General features: G+C 39.5%; 1 protein-coding gene across 5 annotated transcripts in view; it reads right to left on the reverse strand.

The window, feature by feature from the left end:
• PIGN (phosphatidylinositol glycan anchor biosynthesis class N) overlaps positions 1–20,062 on the reverse strand; it is a 103,824-nt gene that overhangs the window by 59,414 nt on the left and 24,348 nt on the right. For all 5 annotated transcript variants that reach the window (XM_084510814.1, XM_084510816.1, XM_084510817.1 and 2 more), the window contains exons 6-12: positions 16,341–16,465; positions 14,647–14,777; positions 10,230–10,346; positions 6,399–6,439; positions 4,723–4,782; positions 3,540–3,632; positions 1,567–1,622 (exon numbers count right to left, since the gene is read on the reverse strand). In XM_084510814.1, the coding sequence (XP_084366940.1) occupies positions 1,567–1,622; positions 3,540–3,632; positions 4,723–4,782; positions 6,399–6,439; positions 10,230–10,346; positions 14,647–14,777; positions 16,341–16,465 (623 nt within the window). The remainder of the gene's footprint in view (positions 1–1,566; positions 1,623–3,539; positions 3,633–4,722; positions 4,783–6,398; positions 6,440–10,229; positions 10,347–14,646; positions 14,778–16,340; positions 16,466–20,062) is intronic.

Consider the following 20,062-nt stretch of genomic DNA (forward strand, 5'->3'; position numbering starts at 1 on the left):
ACCTCTGATAAACGAGGGAGGAATAAAGCATTATGGTTTCTGAGCATCAAGTTACAGATCCAAGGATTCACACATCCAAGGAATTGTTTTGGTTTCACTCACCTTTCCCTTGAAACCGTTATCCCAAATTCTGATTCAGAAACTATTTAAGAATACACAGAGAAAGTAAAATAAATGTGTTCTTGCAGCGTGCCACACTGAAAAGTGACATTATTTTTATACCAAGTTTTAGTCATATTTTCTAAGTGATGTCTCAAGCATTTCAAGAACATTTCAACCCAAAATATACCTCCTCTCCCCGCAGAAAAAGAAAAAAAAGAAAGAGGAAAATACCAATTCATAAGGCAATTAGCAGTACTTAGTTGTTTTAAAGTTAAACTTAACACTAAGAAAAACACACCACATTTTACAGATTCAGACACTTCTTGCAGAAAGGTGAAATTTAAAGAAGAGCTGTGAAGTCAACCTTCACAGCCTTCCCCACAGAACCAAAGCTGACCGACTGTCCTTTGCACATGGCATTTTTGTTCCCTACAGATCAGTAAGTTATTAGGCAAGGCAATTGTCATTCCTAATCAGAATTTAAATCAAAGCATTCGTTATGTGCCCATGATTGACTTAACCGGGGTCCCAGAAACTAATGTCTCGGAGCCCTGCCCTCAGAAGAAGCTAGTGGTGTAAGACTCACACAGTAAATCTCTATTCAGAAAGACAGCAAATCTTATTTAGCAGTTACACGTACTTCACAGGAAAAGAGCCTAGTACTTTCCTGCTCCTATGATTTAAAGATCTTAATTAACATCAGTTTTATTTCCCAAAGGAAAACAGCTGCGCTCAATGACAAAGCATTTTTGGAGCTCTCCACACACTAAAGGCAGAACCAATCATGCGCCCCCATAGCAAAGCTTTCTCAAACCTTCTGGGGCAGCGGGAGGGCAGTAGGATAAAGCAGCTTTAGCTGGATAAGACGGAAGGGTGAGTGGGTCAGTAGCGGCTGCGTACATGGGAACACAGAGCTCACAGATACACAAATCTTTTTCAAAATTCCTTCATGGCCTTGGAAACAAATACTAGGCAACACAAAGACTTTGAGCCTCATTTCTGGCTGCAAGGGGTTTTGTTTGTTGGCTATTCATTAGAATTTAAATTGCAGAAGAAACAATTCCTAGACCAACTTTGATATACATACAATCTGTTCTCTTCCTCGTTTGTATTTCCTAACCCTACAGCACCTTCTTTTCTCCCAAGGAAAGATAAAAGAACATAGCAAAAAAAGAAATCAGGGAGACTTACCATGGAGTCTCTATTTAGCTATATTGTCAAAAAAGTTAAGTAAATAACCCTTAACCAAAGACTAAGTGTAAGGAATGACAATTTCTTTTTAGATCTACTTTAACCAGAACTTTTAAATAGAAATTTATTGCATAAAGTCTTCATTAATGCAAAGTTTCATAGTTAGATAAGCACTATAATTTAACAAGGAAGAGGCCAGATTTCTCTGTCGTTAGATTTCACTGAAATACCAAAGTGTTAAAACAATCAAGGAAAGTCTTTACAGGCACTTACTTAAACGGTGTGAACAGAAATGACAATGTAGTTGCCTTTTTCTGATTCATCTTAACCTGCATAAGAAAAAAGTTACACCATTACATGCAAGTTGCAACAAGAACAAAAATTATGTCAGGCATTAAACTAAGTCACAGAAAAGTTCTAAGACCACAGAAAAGGAATTAAATCAAGTTGCCAATAGAGTGCCCAGGAAACCGGGTGTTAAACATTTGTCTGGATAACTCCTCTGAATGCTGAACCAGTGTTTTTGGGAAGCCAGAGCTGCTCCAATGTAGGTAAAATACAGCCCCCTCTCTGCAGCAGTGATTTTTTTTACAGGACTTCTACCGTTTTCAGGATTTCTAGCCATTTTTTTCCTTTATCCTAACAGACTTTAGTGACAGTCTCCTGTGAAAGTGGCATTATTTATGCTGGACAGGAACTGGAACACTGCTGCAACAGTGCTGAAGCAGTACTGTTAGATCGATTAACCTGCACCTGGATAAAAATAGAAGGCTTTGATGCCAGAGTCACTTTGCCCAAGGCCCTTCAAAACATCTTTAAGGTCTCCTGCACCAGTTTGACTTGAGTTTGACTGCTGGCATAAAGCAGAGGAAAGAACTTTCTAGCACACTGCTTCCAGAATCTGACAGCTTGAAGTAGCAACCCACTTGTCTCATCCTATCCATCCAACACAACGTCCTCTCTCCAGGGAGTACAAACTGTGGTCTGGTCAGTCCATCACAGGAAAAGTAAAAACCCACTTGGCATGTCTAAGGCAGTGTGCCACTTCTGCTTCAGCAAAGAAATGCAAACAGAAATCACCAACAAACCTTCCAAAACAATTCTAGAAAGAAGCTACCCAACAAGAAAATAGCTTAGCACAACAAAATTACAAAATAAAAATAAAGACAAGGAGGACTAGAACTACTTTTTTTCTTAAGTAGTCCCTGAGGCAACAATTTAACCCAAAAGAGCCAATTTCCGCGTTCAATACTTAGAGCAGAGGTCTTCCAACTGTGGAGGCTCTACCAGCATAGTTCAACTTCACACCCCAACAGCCAGTCACTTCCTCTGCTACATGCCAGCTCTCCACCACCAGAGATTGGAAAGCAGCTCTGCTGTTGACATGGCCAATTTGATAACCACATAAACCTTTTAATAATTTGGGAACCTGTCCGTTCAAGGGAGGGAAGGTGCTGAAGGCACTAATCATCATGTTACATCATTATCTCAAGTGAGTGCCTTGCTCTGCCATCATCACATGCTTTCTTGACGGTTCTACATGCCTCTGCTTCCTATCTGTGGAGATGATAAATTTCCTTCAAAGCATTTCTATGTCTTGCCAAAACAGACTTTTAGGATTTGTGTTTTTTTTTTAGGATTTTAATCCACAGTTAAACAGCATCTAGTGAAATAACCCCCCCCACACACACACACACTTTTTGACCACATACATGTTCTTACAATATCCAATATGAGACGAATCAAGATAGAAAGCAGAGAAATGTTTACAAAGCATACAACAGATATTAAGCATAATCTAAAGGTTAATTAACACACTAATTTTGTTTCCTTAATGGACATGTGCCTGTTACTTTTTGATCTGTTTATTGGTCTGCTGTAGAGCCTTGTCTCCCAACCACTGCTGAAAAGGAAATTTTCCTTCACCAACAGCAGAAATCAGTGCTCAGCTTCAGGCCTACCTACAAACTGCTGCAGGTTTACACTAACACCAATAAACATCAGCATTAAGATCCAAATCAAGAAAAAGTTGCTCATTTCCCTTACTAGGGAGATGTTTTACTGAAGTCTTTCAAACCTCTTCAGATGTAGTGCACAGCTAGTATCACCTAGTATATGCATACAACTTTAGTCCTTTAAATTACAGCGTGCCATATACACTGCATGGCCCAGCATAATTATTTCACACAGAATAATAATTATTATTATTGAAAGAAATATTTCTCTTTTTCACCATGTTTGATTACCTTAAATTGCTCGAGAACCTGAACAGCATTGGTAAACATGCTCTCAGCTTTGAAATGAGCACTGTTGTTCAGATATTCCAGAGGCAGGGTTCCCTGGGGAAGAATAAATAAATATATAAATAAAATGTTAAAAATTTAAGGGAAGACACAGGAATTTCTCTAACTGTATGGTGGGCCAAATGAGCAGTAAGACTGCTTCAAATTACTACTTAAATAACTACTGTTAACACCTAACAATGCTCTCACATCATTTATTAGCACTGCAAAGACTGCTTGTATTATCCCAGCTCTCACAGGAACACAAAGGCATGTAATGCAAACTGTTAATTAAACTACATATTATATAGTAATAAAGCTTCAATCACTCATCATATGCCATTTTTAAAAAAATATCTAGAAGTTTTCCATTCAAACCCTTGCTTGGTCCTGACTTGCCCAGTACTCAGGATGAGAAAGGGAGTGTTAGGACACTTTTCTCAGGTTAGTTTGCACATCCAGCAATCAGTGCAAGACACAGGGACTGGGGCAGAGCTTGCAGAAGAAATATTTTGAAAATGTGTTATATATTGATGTTTCAAATGGAAAATGAGAAGCATGAGAGCATGCTGATGTAATGCTAATTGTCAATTAAGTATTTATTAGACAGCCTTTGGGCTACACAAAAACATAGGAAGCAATTTCAAAGAAAAAGCTATGTCAGTGAAGACTTCTCTCACTGTTTACGAAATTAAAAGCACAAGATACCATCTGAAAAAAAACACCTCATCACATCAAATTAAACAAGAGATAATTAAACCTTAGATTGCAAGAACTATCTTGTTTACAGATTCAGCTTTCTTGATCAAACTCAAATGTTATTCAAACCATATTGCATTTTTACCATCCCTAAAAAAAAAAACCACACAAACAAACAGAAACCTTTTACATAGCTCAACAGGGTAGGGTTGCAGGTTATAAAAGGATCGACTGCCTTTCCAAATTACAGTACTATATAATATATAAGAAGATTAAGTTCATGCTCCAAAGTGAAAATGTATGCACATAAAATTAAAACTATAAGCAGTCTCATACCCTCGAGCAATTTCCCAGAACTGTAATCTTTTCCCTTCTATCTCATCCCCAAAATCTCTTCCTTTAAGACATGCAGATTCCCATAATATGGTAAGACATTTGTACTACTTACCACAGAATTCAAGGGGAAAGGAACACCAATAAGGGAAGCCATCAGCGGCGCTATATCAGCCTGTGCAAACAGAAGCATCCCATTTTAACACAATTCCAGCTTCTAAAACTAATAAATTCAGTTTAATTTTAATGTATCTACATTTGTAACAGTAAATGGTATGAGACTGTGAAGTTATAACATCACTACTTCATAATATTTTGTTTACTGTTTCTTGTAGTCATCACAAAACATTGAGCCTCCACTACTGATAAAAGTTTCAAGACTATATATATTTAGTTTAAAATGCAAAATAAAAAAGGTATTTATTCACGGGAATTCAGTACCTTCTTCACTGCACTCAGAAGCATACTGCTTTATGACAACTTATACCACAGAAAGCACTCATGTCGTATTTACAGCTTTAAGCAATACACCAAATTTTTGCTTTTCAAAATGCTCCTCCTCCCAGGTTTTCAAAGTGAGGATTACTCAACTTCTCCCCTTCACAGAGGCTCTATATTTTTTCTTGTGCCCACTCAGACCTTAGCCCTCAAGAAGGTCCCTATATCTACATCGAGGCTTCTCAGAAAACAAGTTACCATTACCTTCTGCTTATGATGAGAAACAGTGGATTTTCACTAGGTTTATATTTTTCTTTAGTATATAACTATACACCAAAATTCTTTTTTTTTCTCCACCATAAATCTGAAGAAACTATGCTGAAATCAAAGGCACTGCTGCAGCCTTATGTTTACTGTGTAGATGCAGACTCCAAAACATTATTTGTTTGTAGTCAGAGAGTATGTAGTATAATATAAGCACAAATCCAGCTCTAATTTCATACTAGGGTTTTGCTGAAAGCAGCTTATCCAAACCTTTTCCAACTTTAACCTTCCAGTAAAAGTTTCTTTCCATTGTTTTATCATCTTTGGAGTCTTAATCGTACATTGGGTTTCACAGGATGGGATAAAGGAAGAATCAAGTTGCCAGTGCACAGATGTACATTATCTCCTTGATTTATAAAAGCTTGGCTGTTTTAGTATCGAGGGTTAAGTTGTCCTTTTCTTCTTCCTTTACAGTGCAATGCTACATATTTGTCTAAAGAGCCAAATGGCTGGGCCATAACTACAAACTTTGTTAAAAAAAACAGCTCAACGGTAGAGTAAGAATTGGTTTTGATTCATAAGTGATAGCAACTTCTGAAAAAAGTGACAAAAATACAGACATCAAAATAGCTCTGAAAAACAACACTAAACATGAAGCTGGTTAACTTAAATGTAGCAAAAAGTATGCAGATGCTTGCTAGCTTGGGAAGCGTGGCCATCAGACTATGCTTTCTTGTGTTTAGCTGAGCACCTTCCATAGGCAATATCCATAGGCACCTTCCTGAGGCAATAGCTCAGATCCAAAATATTTTAAAAAGCACGAAGCTGAAGGAAGACATCACAAGCTATTTCTAAAAGCTTGCAAAACCAAATCCCACTCTGAAAGCAGATGCTATTCAAGTTACATTCAGAAAACTGACACTTAGCTTGCAAGGAATACCTGACATATTGTACTGCACTCCTTCTAAAAAGGCATATTATCACAATTAAAAATGGGGTGAAAATTCATTCAAGTTCCCTCAATTAGTTTAAATTGCACAAAACTCCATTTGAAAGCTTACAAGTTCTGAAATTAGGTATGTTTGATACCTGATTGACATCCAGCCTCTTCAGGTTCTCCAGTTTCCACTCTGCAAGAAATAACAGAGCACATGAACAAATAGTCTAAATAGACTTGAAAGGGATAATTCAAATGACATTTAATGTCTTGTTGGCATTTTCTGAACAGTGTTGTTACTAAAGAAAACTCTAATTTGGCTTTAGGATGCTAGCTTAGGAGAGGTTATGGATGGAACACAACAGGCAGAAACAATAAAATGCATTCATTTCAGTTCACATTTCCTTTTATCCACCAGGATAAATTGCTGCCTGCAATTGTGACCCAGATCAGTTGAACAAAGTCCAAGCCTTTTTTTTTTTTTTTTTCAGCACAGCACAGAAAGTGATGTGTTACCTTCTGTACCAACTAAAAGAGTCAAACTCAGGTTTAGGAGGACTGTTTAAATCTCTTCAAGTGTCTTTTTTTTTTTTTTTTTTTTTTTTTTTAAGGTTATCCAAAGGTTTCTAATGTACCGGTACAGAGTGGTACAATCATACTTCATGTGTGCCATATGCAATACTAGCTAAAAGCAAGCTCAAGGGAAAAGTTCAACAATTTAGTAATCAGAACAACTACAACGGAGATGGAGACAAACCCCTGAAGCTATGGTGCATCATACAAAAAGCTGGTTGAAAACAGCATTTTCCTGCTCTCCATTAACCTCTAAGGAAATGAAGAGGAAATTTTCTGTTTTCACTGGGGGTAGAGAGCTATTTCAAAACAAAGTTAAGGCTTTTCTTTCATGCCTTTTCCTAGCGTTTAAATTAGCTTACCCAATACCTACAGCAATAATATGAGAAAGAAAAACAAACAAACAACAAACCCTACAATTTTGGTAACTCAAGCTTTAAAAAAAAATAAATCCAATACACAGGAAAAAATGGTAGGGGCTGAAACTGGCTTGCAGACAGAGTACTTAAAATGTTGTCACCTATGTACGTAGAGCAGACCTTGATTACAGCAGTAAAGAATTCAGAGCCACTTTTCCTCAGCTGAGGAACCCAACTTAATGTCAGCCACAGGGACGCAGCCACCTTTCCCAAGTGAACACGCAAAGCTCAGTGGAGCAGTTGCTGCCCTGCTAATGCTGTTTGCCCAAACGACACCACAGAAGCAGCACAGATGCCAGCAGGGCTCTGCCCAGCATCTCAGAATTGCAGCTGCCTCACTTACACCGCTCCCAACATCAGCACCTCATCTACAGTCATCCTCTGGGTTTAAATGAATCAAAGTTTAAGGGCAGCAGAAACAGGGTTTGTTAAGAGTGCTGGTAAACCGTATTTCCCAGTTCTGGCCCAGCCTCGTTATTTTCCCAAGCAACAATAGGCATTCAAATCCCGGACTGCATCCTTTTCGTGTCCTTCAATACACCCTGTCAGCACCAGACCCAAACATCCCTACTTTGAGTATTGCCTGTGCCACGCTTATTTCCAGCAATTAGCTCGTATCACTGCAAGCTTCGGGGACCCGACTGCAAGTTCACCGTTATTTATGAGCTCAGAGCACCCTGAACAGCAGCCACGCAGCTTAACAGCAGTAAGAAATAGTTGCAATGAGTTCCCATAGCAACACAGGGCAGGATTATCAGTATTTATCAGGAATCCTGTATTAAACTTGCACCAAAATGAGCAAGTTAGTTTCCTTTTGCTTCCCAGAGCAGGAAGCAGGTTTATATTTCTAGAGACAGATTCTCACCTAGATTTTTATTGTATAAAAGCAATGTTTTTTCTCTTCTAAATAATGTTTCCCAATCAAAAATGTAGAAAAACAGTCCATACACATACAACGTGTCTAGGGAAGGAAGAAACCATAGCTCTGCTGGAGAAGCTTCTAGCAAACCCAGAAACTTTTACATCTCTGCTTCCCTTGTCTATATATTTTCAAGAAGAGAATAATTTGAGCCACATGCCTTGGACCAGGCACCGTAAGACACTGAATTCAAGTGTTCCTGAGGAACAGGGCATCTCCCAGACTGGCCAGCCTGGGTTGCACTCCTGGGAACGAGACGTGGCAGACCTAGATGCTGCCCTTGCTGTTTTTGTGTTTCAAGCTTTCAGCTTCTTTTCTATGGAGCAGAAAAGGCAAATTCGGAGAATTTTTCAAGAAAATTATTTTAATCATTTTTTCTTGCATATCTCAGTTTTTTGAAAACATTTGGGTCTGTAACTTAACGGAGTAGCTGAACTGTACTGACCTGAGAAAGTGTCAAGTTCCATTTCAACAATTTTTTCTTTTCTTTTAGACTACATAAGCCTACTGGAAGCTGTAACACACTGCCAGAATGTAACATACTACCATAGAGAGCGTATTCACTTTTTAGAGGATAGTTATTACTCCAATAGAGATTACAACTCTCAATATATTCAAAGACACTTAGAACTCAAAGAGAGATTATTCCTGACAATTAAGAACCTGTAACCAGTGCCTAAGCCAAACAGCACTGTGATTTTCAGCTGGAAAGCTGCAGAACAAGCCTGGAATGAAGGGCTTTAAAAAAATAATATATATATATATATATATAAACATATATATACACCAACAACAACAACAAAAACCAAACACCACTACAAGGAAAACATGAAGCAGGCAGAGAAGGGTGCAGACATTTCCTCCTTTAAGGAAATAAACACATCCTAACTGGTAGCAGCCAACCCCCTTTTTCTATTGTGTACCTAGATGTCAGCTCAACAGTCATCTTCTTTGAAGTGCTCTCACACCATTTTCATCATTACTTGAAATCAAATGCTGGTACTAAAGCTGTTAAAAATCAAAACTGCACCAGCTGCAAAAATCATCTATTATGGATAAACAAAGACACTAAGTGTCCTTAAAAGTCTAGCAGATCAGCCACCAGAAACCAAAATCTGTTGTTTTCATTTTTTCCCATTGTTTATTGTACAACTAATTTTCAATTTTATCTGACATGCTGTAATTTTATAGCAGAGAATAATGAGCACAACATGTACACGGCCTACGCTGGACAAGTCCTGTTTAATCTGTTACCAAATACCTTCTCAAGAGCAAGGTGGGGTTAAAACCCCATGTTTGAAGTCATTTTTGTCCATTTTCTCTTCTCTTATGCAGCTTGACAAACAATCCAATAAAATATAAAGTCATTTGATCCCAAGCAACACCATGAGAAATTCAAGGCATCTTAAGAAACAGAGCAGGCTACAGAAGTCAAACACATGAAAAAGGAAGAGCTTATGCAGTTAACCACATCTGATTTTCAAATCCCAAGGAAATTTCAATAAACAAGTATTTACAGTTTTGAAATATTTATTATTATTATTTTAAATAGCAGTGTTTACTTTCCTTAGATAAGTTACAAATGGGTAAATTAACAGTAAAATAGTCACAGTTATTCATTGAGAAAAACTGTTTGTATTTCCTCAAAAGCCACAGGGATGAATGTGAGATACGATGCTCCAGGCAAGTTCCCAGGACTCTACTGTGGAGCTAGAAAGAGGTCTTCGGACCTGTCAATTTATGTTTCTGTACAAATAACTTTTAACCTTTAGGAGTCTTCTGAAGAAGCAAGTCTCCTCCGTAACTAAATTTTAAGAGTGTTAATAGTCTTCTGTACACAAAGAGAAAGTCCTCAGTTCCATGACTCGGGAAGAAATGACTCTGATATTATCTATCCAGTTTTGGTATATCCTCCACATGTACGTCTGTCACCTTTTCTTTCTACACTTTCTCTCACAAAGCAAGTCACATTTACTGTAATGGAAGAGAAGTCAGTGAAGCTTAACAGATGTAACTGCTGAACACTGCCCTTTCCACTAAAACCTCACACTTAAGTTTCGTATTTTACATACCTTTCAAAAAATTGTCTTCAAAGAACTGGGATGTGACTTTCTGTGGATAATTCACTCCAGCACCCCAAACAATCAGGGGTGTTAAAGTCTCTGAGGGATGGCCGGCTCCATGGGAACCTAAAATACACCAAACCAAAAACAACCTAAGCTTCAACATGCACAGTGTAATAAATAAATGTTCACACACACAGTTTTTATTATTGAATTTATGCTAAGATTGTTACAGGATCAAAACTCAAGGTTGAATTAAATTGGGAAACTGCTATCATTCAGGTCAAGCCTATACAAATAAAATGCTGTATATGAAAAAAAAAAAAAACAACAAAAAACACAAAACTGTTAATACAGAAACTAAAGCCAAAGTGTTCAAAAGTCTTAAGGTACAGAAAGTCACCTGTTCACAAGTGTTCAAATCCTGTTGCATGTGCCTGTCCCTGAGTGCTCCATGGAAACCAGAGCTGGTTGATTAGAGCAGTTAGTTAGCTATGTGCCTAGAAATCACACAGAACTGATCTCTGTGGTACTCAAATAAGGATTAAACTTCAGTTTCAAAAACAAGGGACAAGATACATAGCATCTGCCATCCTTTACCAGTGATGTGAGTTCATTTTTAAGGTTTTAAAGCCTGGTAGCACACTTCAAGAACTGATAAAACAGCACGTCCTTCCCTGAGAAATTTAATTTCCTAAAGATTAACATATCAGTTACCCAAAGGAGAAAACAAACTACAACATCTCAACACAGCTGCACTGAAGCAGAAACCACACAAGCTTGAAAGAAACTTTGGCCATTGGATTCAGCGGGTGAGGTGCCACAGCAGTGACATAACCCAGTCTCAAAGGTAATGAGATGGTTATACAAACTATGCTGGGCACGGCACATGCTACAAGACTATATGTTTTATTTGTGTGTGTGTGTGTGGACACACACCCCCTCTGTATGTATATTTTAATCATTCAAGAGGACAGAGAAAAATGCATTGCTTCAAGGGACGATTTTTTTTTTTAAAGTAAAAAACAATTTGATATAAATTTGGGAATAGCACTGAGGTTGCCTGTGCAATTGCTACGGCAGAACTGAAAAGCCAGCTCTGCTTTCTTTAAACAGCCACACTGGTCTGCAAATAAGATTTCAGACGTACAGAAATCCCTTGGAAGGCATTCTCTGGGCTCAACAGCAGCAAATATTCCTCCTCACAGAGTTTGGGAAAAGAACAGATGGAGGTCACACTTCCTCCATGCATCAGCTATTTCCTTGTATCACAGGAGGGAAGTACAGGTTTTGGTGAGCTTTCATTTTATCTGAGCCACCAGCTCCATCAGCATTTTAGTGAGTGTGCCTCCATTAACACTGCAAGACAGATGTAGCTGAGCGAGGCAGCCATACTCACCCTTCCTGTTTTCAGGACCATGTTTCAGTCGAATCCGAACTAATGAATTATTTCAGCTGCGTCAACTCCCTGTACCACCTGCCAGCACCCCCAAAACAGACTTTTTTTTTTTTTTTTAAAGGGGTAAGGGAAGGAGATGGTGCTGCTGGTTTAGGTTTCTGTGCTGTCCAGCACAGCGGTATGTTTGCCAGGAGAGCAGCAGGAACAAGAGGCTGTGATGAGGGTCGGTGTGGGACTGCCTGTGTTAGCAGTCAGGAATCCCCTCTGAGGTCAGCTTAAAGCAAAATCACGGAGTCAGACTAAGAAAGCAAGTGATTATTATCAGCCTTTGCTAACAACAGCTGGAAATCCTCCCAAACGTCTTAATTATTTAAATAAATCTGGTGCCCACCCCGTTCTGCAAATAGTCACTGAAAGACTGTAGCACCTGCGGATACCACAAGCCTGAATGAAAACCCACTGCAGTAGCCTTCAGAAGGCTGACGATGGGCCCCTGCCTCTTCTTTAGGTTTGCTCTTGTATTCACTCAAGTCAGCTCTAAAGTCACTGACACGCCTGGCTGAAGATCAAGCTTTCACTTCTGACAGGAGGGAATGACAGAGGACTGTGGCAGACCTGTAGTTCACAAAGCCTGAAGTCTTACTCCTGTCACCTTTCATTCCCCTTTCAAAGGTTCCAGTACATAATGAGAACGCCTCAGAATATATATATATAAGTACATTTTATTAACAAGACTACCTGCTCTTCCAAACTAACAGCAAAGCTGACCTGTTTTCAGCTATTGAATCAAAAACACGCACTAAGTGGAAAACTAATCCAGGCTGATGCAGATGAAAGACAGGCCTTTGAATATCTTAATATGGCATTCATTTTATATTCACACACCTGCTGAAGAGCACACAGGACACTTTGCAGACAGCAAGCTGCTGATGAGCCAGCGGCATGCTCTTGCAGCAAGGAAGGCCGACAGCACCCTGGGCTGTGTTACCAGGGAATAGATCCAAGCAAGGGATTATTCTCCCCCATTAAGGGCTTCTGAGGCAGCCTCTAGGCATTGCATCCAATTTTGGACCCTCCAGAACAGGAAAGACATCAACCAACTGGAATGAATCACAGAATGGTTTGTGTTGGAAAGGACCTTAAAGAGCATCCAGTTCCAGCCCCCTGCCATGGGCAGGGACACCTCCCACCAGCCCAGCCTGCCCACAGCCCCATCCAGCCTGGCCTTGAGCATCTCCAGGGATAGGGCACCCACAGCTCCTCTGGGCAGCCTGGGCCAGGGCCTCACCACCCTCTGAGTGAAGAATTTCTTCCTAAAACCCAATCTAAATCTCCCCTCTTACAGCTTAAAACCATTCCCCCTTGTCCTGTTATTATCTGACAGAGCAAAGAGTTGCTCTCCAACTTCGAGTCCCCTCTAATAAGTACTGAAAACCCTCTAGGAAGTACTGAAAAGCTGCAATAAGGTCACCCCACAGCCTTCTCTTCTTTAGGTTGAACAGCCCCAGCTCTTTCAGCCCTTTCTTCATAGGAGAGGTGCTTCAGACCTCTGATCATCTTCATGGCCCTCCTCTAGAACAAGTTCAGTGAGAGGCCACCAAACTGGTCAGAAGAGCATATGCCTTGCAAGGAGAGGCTGAGGTGCTGGGATTTGTTTAACCTGGACAAGATTTTTTTATTTTTTTTGAGGGGTATGTGTGTGTGTGGTGGGACATGAACTTGTACTGCAGTGCCGGTGAGTGCAGGAAGATGGAACCAGGTCTACGCTGTGCTATGTGGCAGAAGGATGAGAGAAAATAGGCATGAGTTGAAACAGAGGGTGGTCAGACTGCAGGTAATGGAAGTGTATTCCTTCCTTCCATAAGGGCAGCCAAGGAATGGAAAAGGCTGCTCAAAGGGGCTGTGCAGGCTCCAGCCTTCGAGGATTTCAAGGCCCTGTTGGATAAAGCCCAAGCAGCCTCGTCTGATCCCAAAACTGAGCCTGCTTTGAGTAGGTGGTTGGATCTCCTGAGGTCCCTTTGATCATATATATCATACAATATCTCTCTCTATATATACAGACACCTGCATACACATATATTAAAAATTATTACTTTAAACAACAAAAAAACAAACTTAAATTTTATTTTAAGTGGCAGCCAGCTCAGCAATAAATAATATTCCAAGCAGACCATTTTGCAAATGAGCAGATGGCAATTCAGCTGATTTTGAACAGATATGAACACTTTTGTCATCTCTGATAACAGAAAGCTTGCGTAGCATCCGTTAGAAAAGTGCAGGATTTCACACACAGTAAGATGCTGAATTTTGGCATTACCACACCTTGACTCAGAAGTGTCACAATTAATAGCTATGAGGACACACAGTGTATTAAGACAGACCTATCACTTCAGCTGGGAGCATGCAAGGACAGGAATGTTCTTAAAATTATTGGAGGAAAAAAAAAAAGACAAAAAGGAAAAAGAATCGTCTAAAGGACCACAGGAAACCCTCCTCATCTGCCTTAAGTCTTGTTACACCAGAATTGCCCCCAGTCCTTCAGCAGCTATGGTTGGGCCCTCCACAAGTGCCCCCTGTGAGTACCAGCCTGGCTGGCCACCTGCCTCGCTCTCCTGTCCTCACAGCTGCTCCTCCTACTCTCCAGCACCAGCCTCTTCTAGAAGATCACGCAGCAGTCCCATCCTTCCTGCTGTACCTAAAAGCACAAGTGGGAAGACAGACCACCCCAGAAAACTTGGTCACCAGCTCCCAGTCAGGCTCCCCACCTTTCCTTTTTTTTTTTTTTTTTTTTGTCTGTTCTGTTCAGATCTGCAACCCAGCTGTCACAGGACTGATGAAGGCCCCTGCAGCCCCCATTAACCATTTCCTAATTCACCTGAGGTTCATACACAAGCAATATTTATCAGATCAAAGCAGAAGCTCCAAAGCTTCTAACAGGACAGCGCTCTAATCCCACTCCAGATGTGTATCCCATACCCCACTCCCACTCATTAACTCAGCTGACTGTCAACATTTAAAAATGCTCACCCCAATCTGTCATTCCATGGTCAGAAGTTAAGATAAATGCAGTTTTTCCATCATTTCCATAGAAGCTTTCAAGCATTGAAGCAATTTCTTTCACACCCTCATCAACTTTTCTAATATTCTCCTTGTACTCCCTGGAGAAAAAAAAAAAAAAAAGTTATTAGATTCAAGGTAGCTTTTGCATTTGGTATAAAGCAAGTTATCCACAGTAATTATGCCCAACTTTATTCCTCACAGAACCTCAAGGTAACAAAAGACATTCTAGATGTAAAACTCCCCCTCTGTTAAGTGTAATGTGAGATACTGAACTGCCACACTGCAGTTTGAAAGTCCCTTGAACTACAGTCTCAATGGCTTTTTATTTGTATTGCAAATCTAACCGGTCCTTGATGGTGGACAGCTTATTACCCACAGTAATGAAGCAAATTTACCAGGGAGTGTAGTGACAGGACAAGGGGGGGGTGGTTTTAAACCAGAAAAGAGTAGGTTTAGTTTAGATATAAGGAAGAAATTCTTCACTCCGAGGGTGGTGAGGCCCTGGCACAGGCTGCCCAGAGAAGCTGTGGGTGCCCCATCCCTGGAGGTGCTCAAGGCCAGGCTGGATGGGGCTTTGGGCAGCCTGGGCTGGTGGGAGATGTCCCTGCCCATGGGGTTGGAATCAGGTGGTCTTTAAGGTGCTTTCCAACCCAAACCGCTCTGTGATTCTACAAATTAAGAATCATAATAAAGAATTCTGGAAAATTCAAACACTTAAATTAGAAGTTTCAGAAGTTATTTTACACTAGTAACTAAGACCTCACAATGCAGGAACTGCTTTGAGACTATTCATATATCAGCACAGATCCCAGAGTTTGAGTCAGAGGCTAAACCAAAAAAATCATGCATTTTTTAGAGACAGTGACAAAGATTAACTGTTGGCCAACCAATTTTCTATTTGTTGCTGTTGCTAAAGTCAATTTGAAAACACCAAAATAGAAAAGAAAGTGAGACATACAACAAACATAAGCTTTGGAATGACGCAGAAAATCAGAACAAGGATTTTGCAAGTATGCAAGGATCAGGAGAAAAGAAAAAATATAAAATCCTATATACAAAACATTTGACTAAACAAAAACAAATCTCTCAAACACCCTACTTCAAGGTGAATTGACGATGAATACTGTTAATAATCTAAACTCTTCATTCAAGCATCCTAGGAAAGCTAAAGGATGGCTGACAAATTGCAGCATCAATATTTTTGATCTTACTTTTTTCTGCAGAACCAGTCTTACAAACTTTCAGCCATGCAGAATCCAGAAAAACTGTTTACATTTTACATGTGAAAATGCAGGTCCCTACAGATCCTCTAGATCATGTATAAACTGAATTAGAGGACCTGCTAAAAAACAAAAAAAAAAAAAAAAACAAAAAAAAAAACAGATTTGAGTAGAGAATTAGAACCAAGCATAAGGTATATATATAGCAAAAAAAAACAACAATAATAATAATAAAAAAAAAACTTCGATAGAGAAGACCTTAAAACAAGAAACCTCTCAAAATTCAGAGCATAAGTAATCATGGTGACATACATGGCCTATTGTAGAAACCCCCAGGACTGCAAGTCTTGTTTGGGGCTTGATAAAGAGCAAGGTCAAGAAAAAGAGTTACTGTATGCACTCAACATTAATAAGAAAGATATATTTAACCTCTCCAATTACCTTGAGTTTGGCCGATGAGCATGTCCATTCGTGTCTATGCCTAGCAAATGCATGAACAGGACCACTTTTTCTTCATTTAGCGCAGAGAACAATGTTTGATTACTTCTTGAAGAATTAAAGAAGCTCTGTATGGAATAAGCCATTAAGATATTAATCTGAGAAGAATGGACAACAATGACAGGAAGCCTATTAAAACTAAAATGCAGCTGGTTTTGCATCAAAATACCAGTAGTTATGAAGAAAAAACTGCTTCCCAATTTACTTACTACCATCAATGTAGTCAGTCCAAGGTTTCAGCTTATTTAGGACAGGCAACACTTACATTTATTTTTTTTTTCTAGTTCTATTAGGGAGGCATACCAGATGACTCTATCAACCCTTCTTTGCTTCTTACATGTACGCAACTACGCACCACTCCTGAGCTCCGCTTACAGCTTCCTATTTCTACTGATTTTTAAGCTGGAAGTGAAGTTCTCAATACTGCTGCTGCTTTGGAAGCAGATCCTGCAGGACTGAGATACCAGGCTACAACTCATTTGCAGGAACCAAATTAAAACAGAACAAAACAAGACACGCTTTGCAAATACAAGCGCTACAGAACATACATCTGCCTTGCACATGTCCTACTTAAGCATCCCCGAGGCAGATGCCAGGGGGGGATTCTCCCCTGAGACTGTATGAGTCTTGACATGGCTATCGAGATTTAGACCAGCCACATTACAGCAATGCAAAATGCAGGCAGACAGCTATTTCAGCATGATCCCCCTAGAAACAGAACAGCCCAAGGAAACAAGGTTGGGTAAGGTTTCAGTTCAAAGAGCATCCAGGGGACCTTTCAGTAACAGGAACAGAGAAAAGTGTCTCTGAATTTCACACAGGAGCCTAGGGAAAATGCTGGTAGGCAACAAACCATTTCTGTCGCCAAAGGGAAAAACAACCTACCACATACCTGTGATGGTGGTGGAGCTGCTAAAACTAAAGCTCACACCTTGGGTAAACTAAAATCATTGCACCAAGAAGAAAACCAAGCTGGCAGCAAGAGCACCATAGTAAGCTGCGTCAGGATACCAAGACAGTACTCAATTCCACCCTTTTTCCCCCTGAATATAGCCTAGCCACAGACTGATATCCAAACATCAGCTCCTCTCCAAACAAAAAAATAGTCTTACCCAAGCCCAGACATGTTTTAAATGAAGGTACAAGAGAAAAAAAAATATCTGGTTGCATTGTTTTGAAAGCAGTATAATTATTTTTATAGATGTGTCCATTTCCCAAATGGGTCTGTCCACCTACACAAATTTGACCACAAACTGAAGCAGCCTCCCAGAACACACACCAATAATTTAGAGGATACTGTATAGTTCTGTTTTATTTTTAATTAAATATCAGAACAGAAACAGGAAATTACTGGAATTATATCTTAAAACATAGATGAATATTAGAAGAAAGGTACTTTACATCTAGGCTTAACAAAGCAAAAGAATATTTTTAGAGGAAAGCAAGGCTTTATATTAGAGAAGTTCCTGTGATGCTCTGAAAATGCCCCACTCCCCCAGCATCAGCCACCTCTTAACCCTAAGCAGCAGCAGCCAAAACAGCTTGCCTAACCTCAGGCTAATTGAGAATAAGGCAAAGGGAAGGAGAGTGTAACTTGAGCCAGCATCTCCTCAAAGAGCAAATGCAAACTTTATCCCATGGAACATTTTTAAAATCACACGCTGCAAACAGAAAATTCACTGCAAGGAATTATCTTCGGCTGCTAAACTTGACAAGCTGATAAACAGGAGGGGGAAGAAAAAACACAAAACAGTTGGGGCAAAAACAAATAACCTTGCTCAAGTGGTTGCTGTACCATGTGCCCAACACCATGCTCATAGCCTTCTAAACACCTCCTGGTTTTGGTACCCTTTCACACAACCTGAAACCTGTGGGCACTAGTTGCCAAGCCACCACTGTATGTTAACTATGTATTTGTCTCTATTTTTTTTATTTAGCTTTTATTTGCTCTATTGAGTGATATTATCTCCTTTGTATATTTAAGCCAAGTGTCCTCAAGAAGTTTTTGGGGTGGGAATAAACAATGAGGCTGAGAGAAGCTTGGCCTACAACTTGTTACTAGGAAGCTGAAGAGGTTATGGAGCCAGACTTCTCAGAAACATTCAACAATAGGGCAAAGGACAATTTGAAACACGGGAAATTCCAGTAAGATTGGGACTTACTGCTTATTTTTTATCACTTTGGAAACCGTGAGTGCAGCCAGATCTTTGAACAGGTACCAAAAGAGGCTGGAACATTTCTGCCCTCCAAGATGCTCAATGCTGGCCTGGGAAGGCCTGAGCAACCTGCTGTCACTGGCATTCCTACATGCAGGGAGCTAGACTAAATACCACTAGAGCTCTCCTCCAACTTGATTTTCCTGTGATTCTGAGTTATACTAATGACAAGCTTTACAAGGAATAGATAATTCCATTCCCAGAATCCAACCAACTTTCTGTTTTTCTGGTAAATCCTGGCTACAATTGAACAATTTAGGAAGATCAGTAATGGATTTCCCATGAAAAACTTTCACAATAAACTGACAAGTTGTTTATAATGCTTAAAATGTAACATTTAAACATGAAGGTGGGTTTTAACATCTGTAAATCTTAGTATCATAAGAAATGTTGGTATCACAGCCCTCCTTGTATTGGGAAAAGCAAATAAAAGTGTACCTAGAAGGTCTAGCAAATACCTGCTTTACTGATGTCTGAACAAAATATAGACTTCACTGATATCTACCAAGTTGTTGAGGACACCTTGTTCCCCCCAAAACTGAGCCTTCCTTGGAAGCACAATCCTTTCGTAGAGCTGATAAACTGCTGCTGACTGCATGGATGCACAAGAAGAAAGAGACTAAACAAACTTTCTCCTGCCACAAAGCTTCTTCACACACAAATCCAGGACAACTTAATTAAATTGGCTGATTAAAGTTGTGCACACTGATGTGTGCTCATGCGAGAGTTTAAACGGTTAGGCCAATTTTTAGATGCAAACTAAAAAAGGCAGGATAAAAATACGTATGTCAGGTTTATATCAGTAGAGCATGCGTATGCACAGCAGCGCTATACATTTAAATAAATCATTCAACCATGGTACTGCTAATTAAAACAAAGCTGTTTCTATTAAAATCCACATCAGGTCATGGAACATGGTTTGCAGAACTTCAAAGTTTAACATGATCCAGTTCTGGACTCCAACCTCCAGTCAACATACAAGGAACAGTCTGAAGGCTTGGGTGGCCTGTTTCTGGCAGAAAGGGGCCAAAGGAAGAAATATGATGGGCAAAATGAAAAGAGAAAGAAGCTTGCTATCTGCATCTACATGTCCATTTAAATCAGAAGACATCAACTTAATATTTTAGAAGTATTTTTGACTCTGTGGTCATAATAAATTGTGGTCAGACCACTGCTGAGACTCATCTCCAAGAGACTGTATGAATACTTGCAAAATGATTAAAATATTCCACTAAATACAATTAGGTTCAATCTTCTAAAAGTGTTTTTCCTCAACATTTTTAAAAATCAGAAATGCATTTTGAAATACTTATTTATTACTGTTGCAGCATTTGTTCTCTAATTTTTTTTTTTTTTTTTCTTCAGCACAAAGTCAAAGTATGATCCAGCTATAGGTCATTAACTGAAAATTGTTGGGTCACATCCTGCCACATTCCAGTTGGTCCCCTA

This window comes from Aythya ferina, assembly GCF_964211825.1.
Source record: "Aythya ferina genome assembly, chromosome: 2".
Classification (NCBI taxonomy): Eukaryota; Metazoa; Chordata; class Aves; order Anseriformes; family Anatidae; genus Aythya; species Aythya ferina.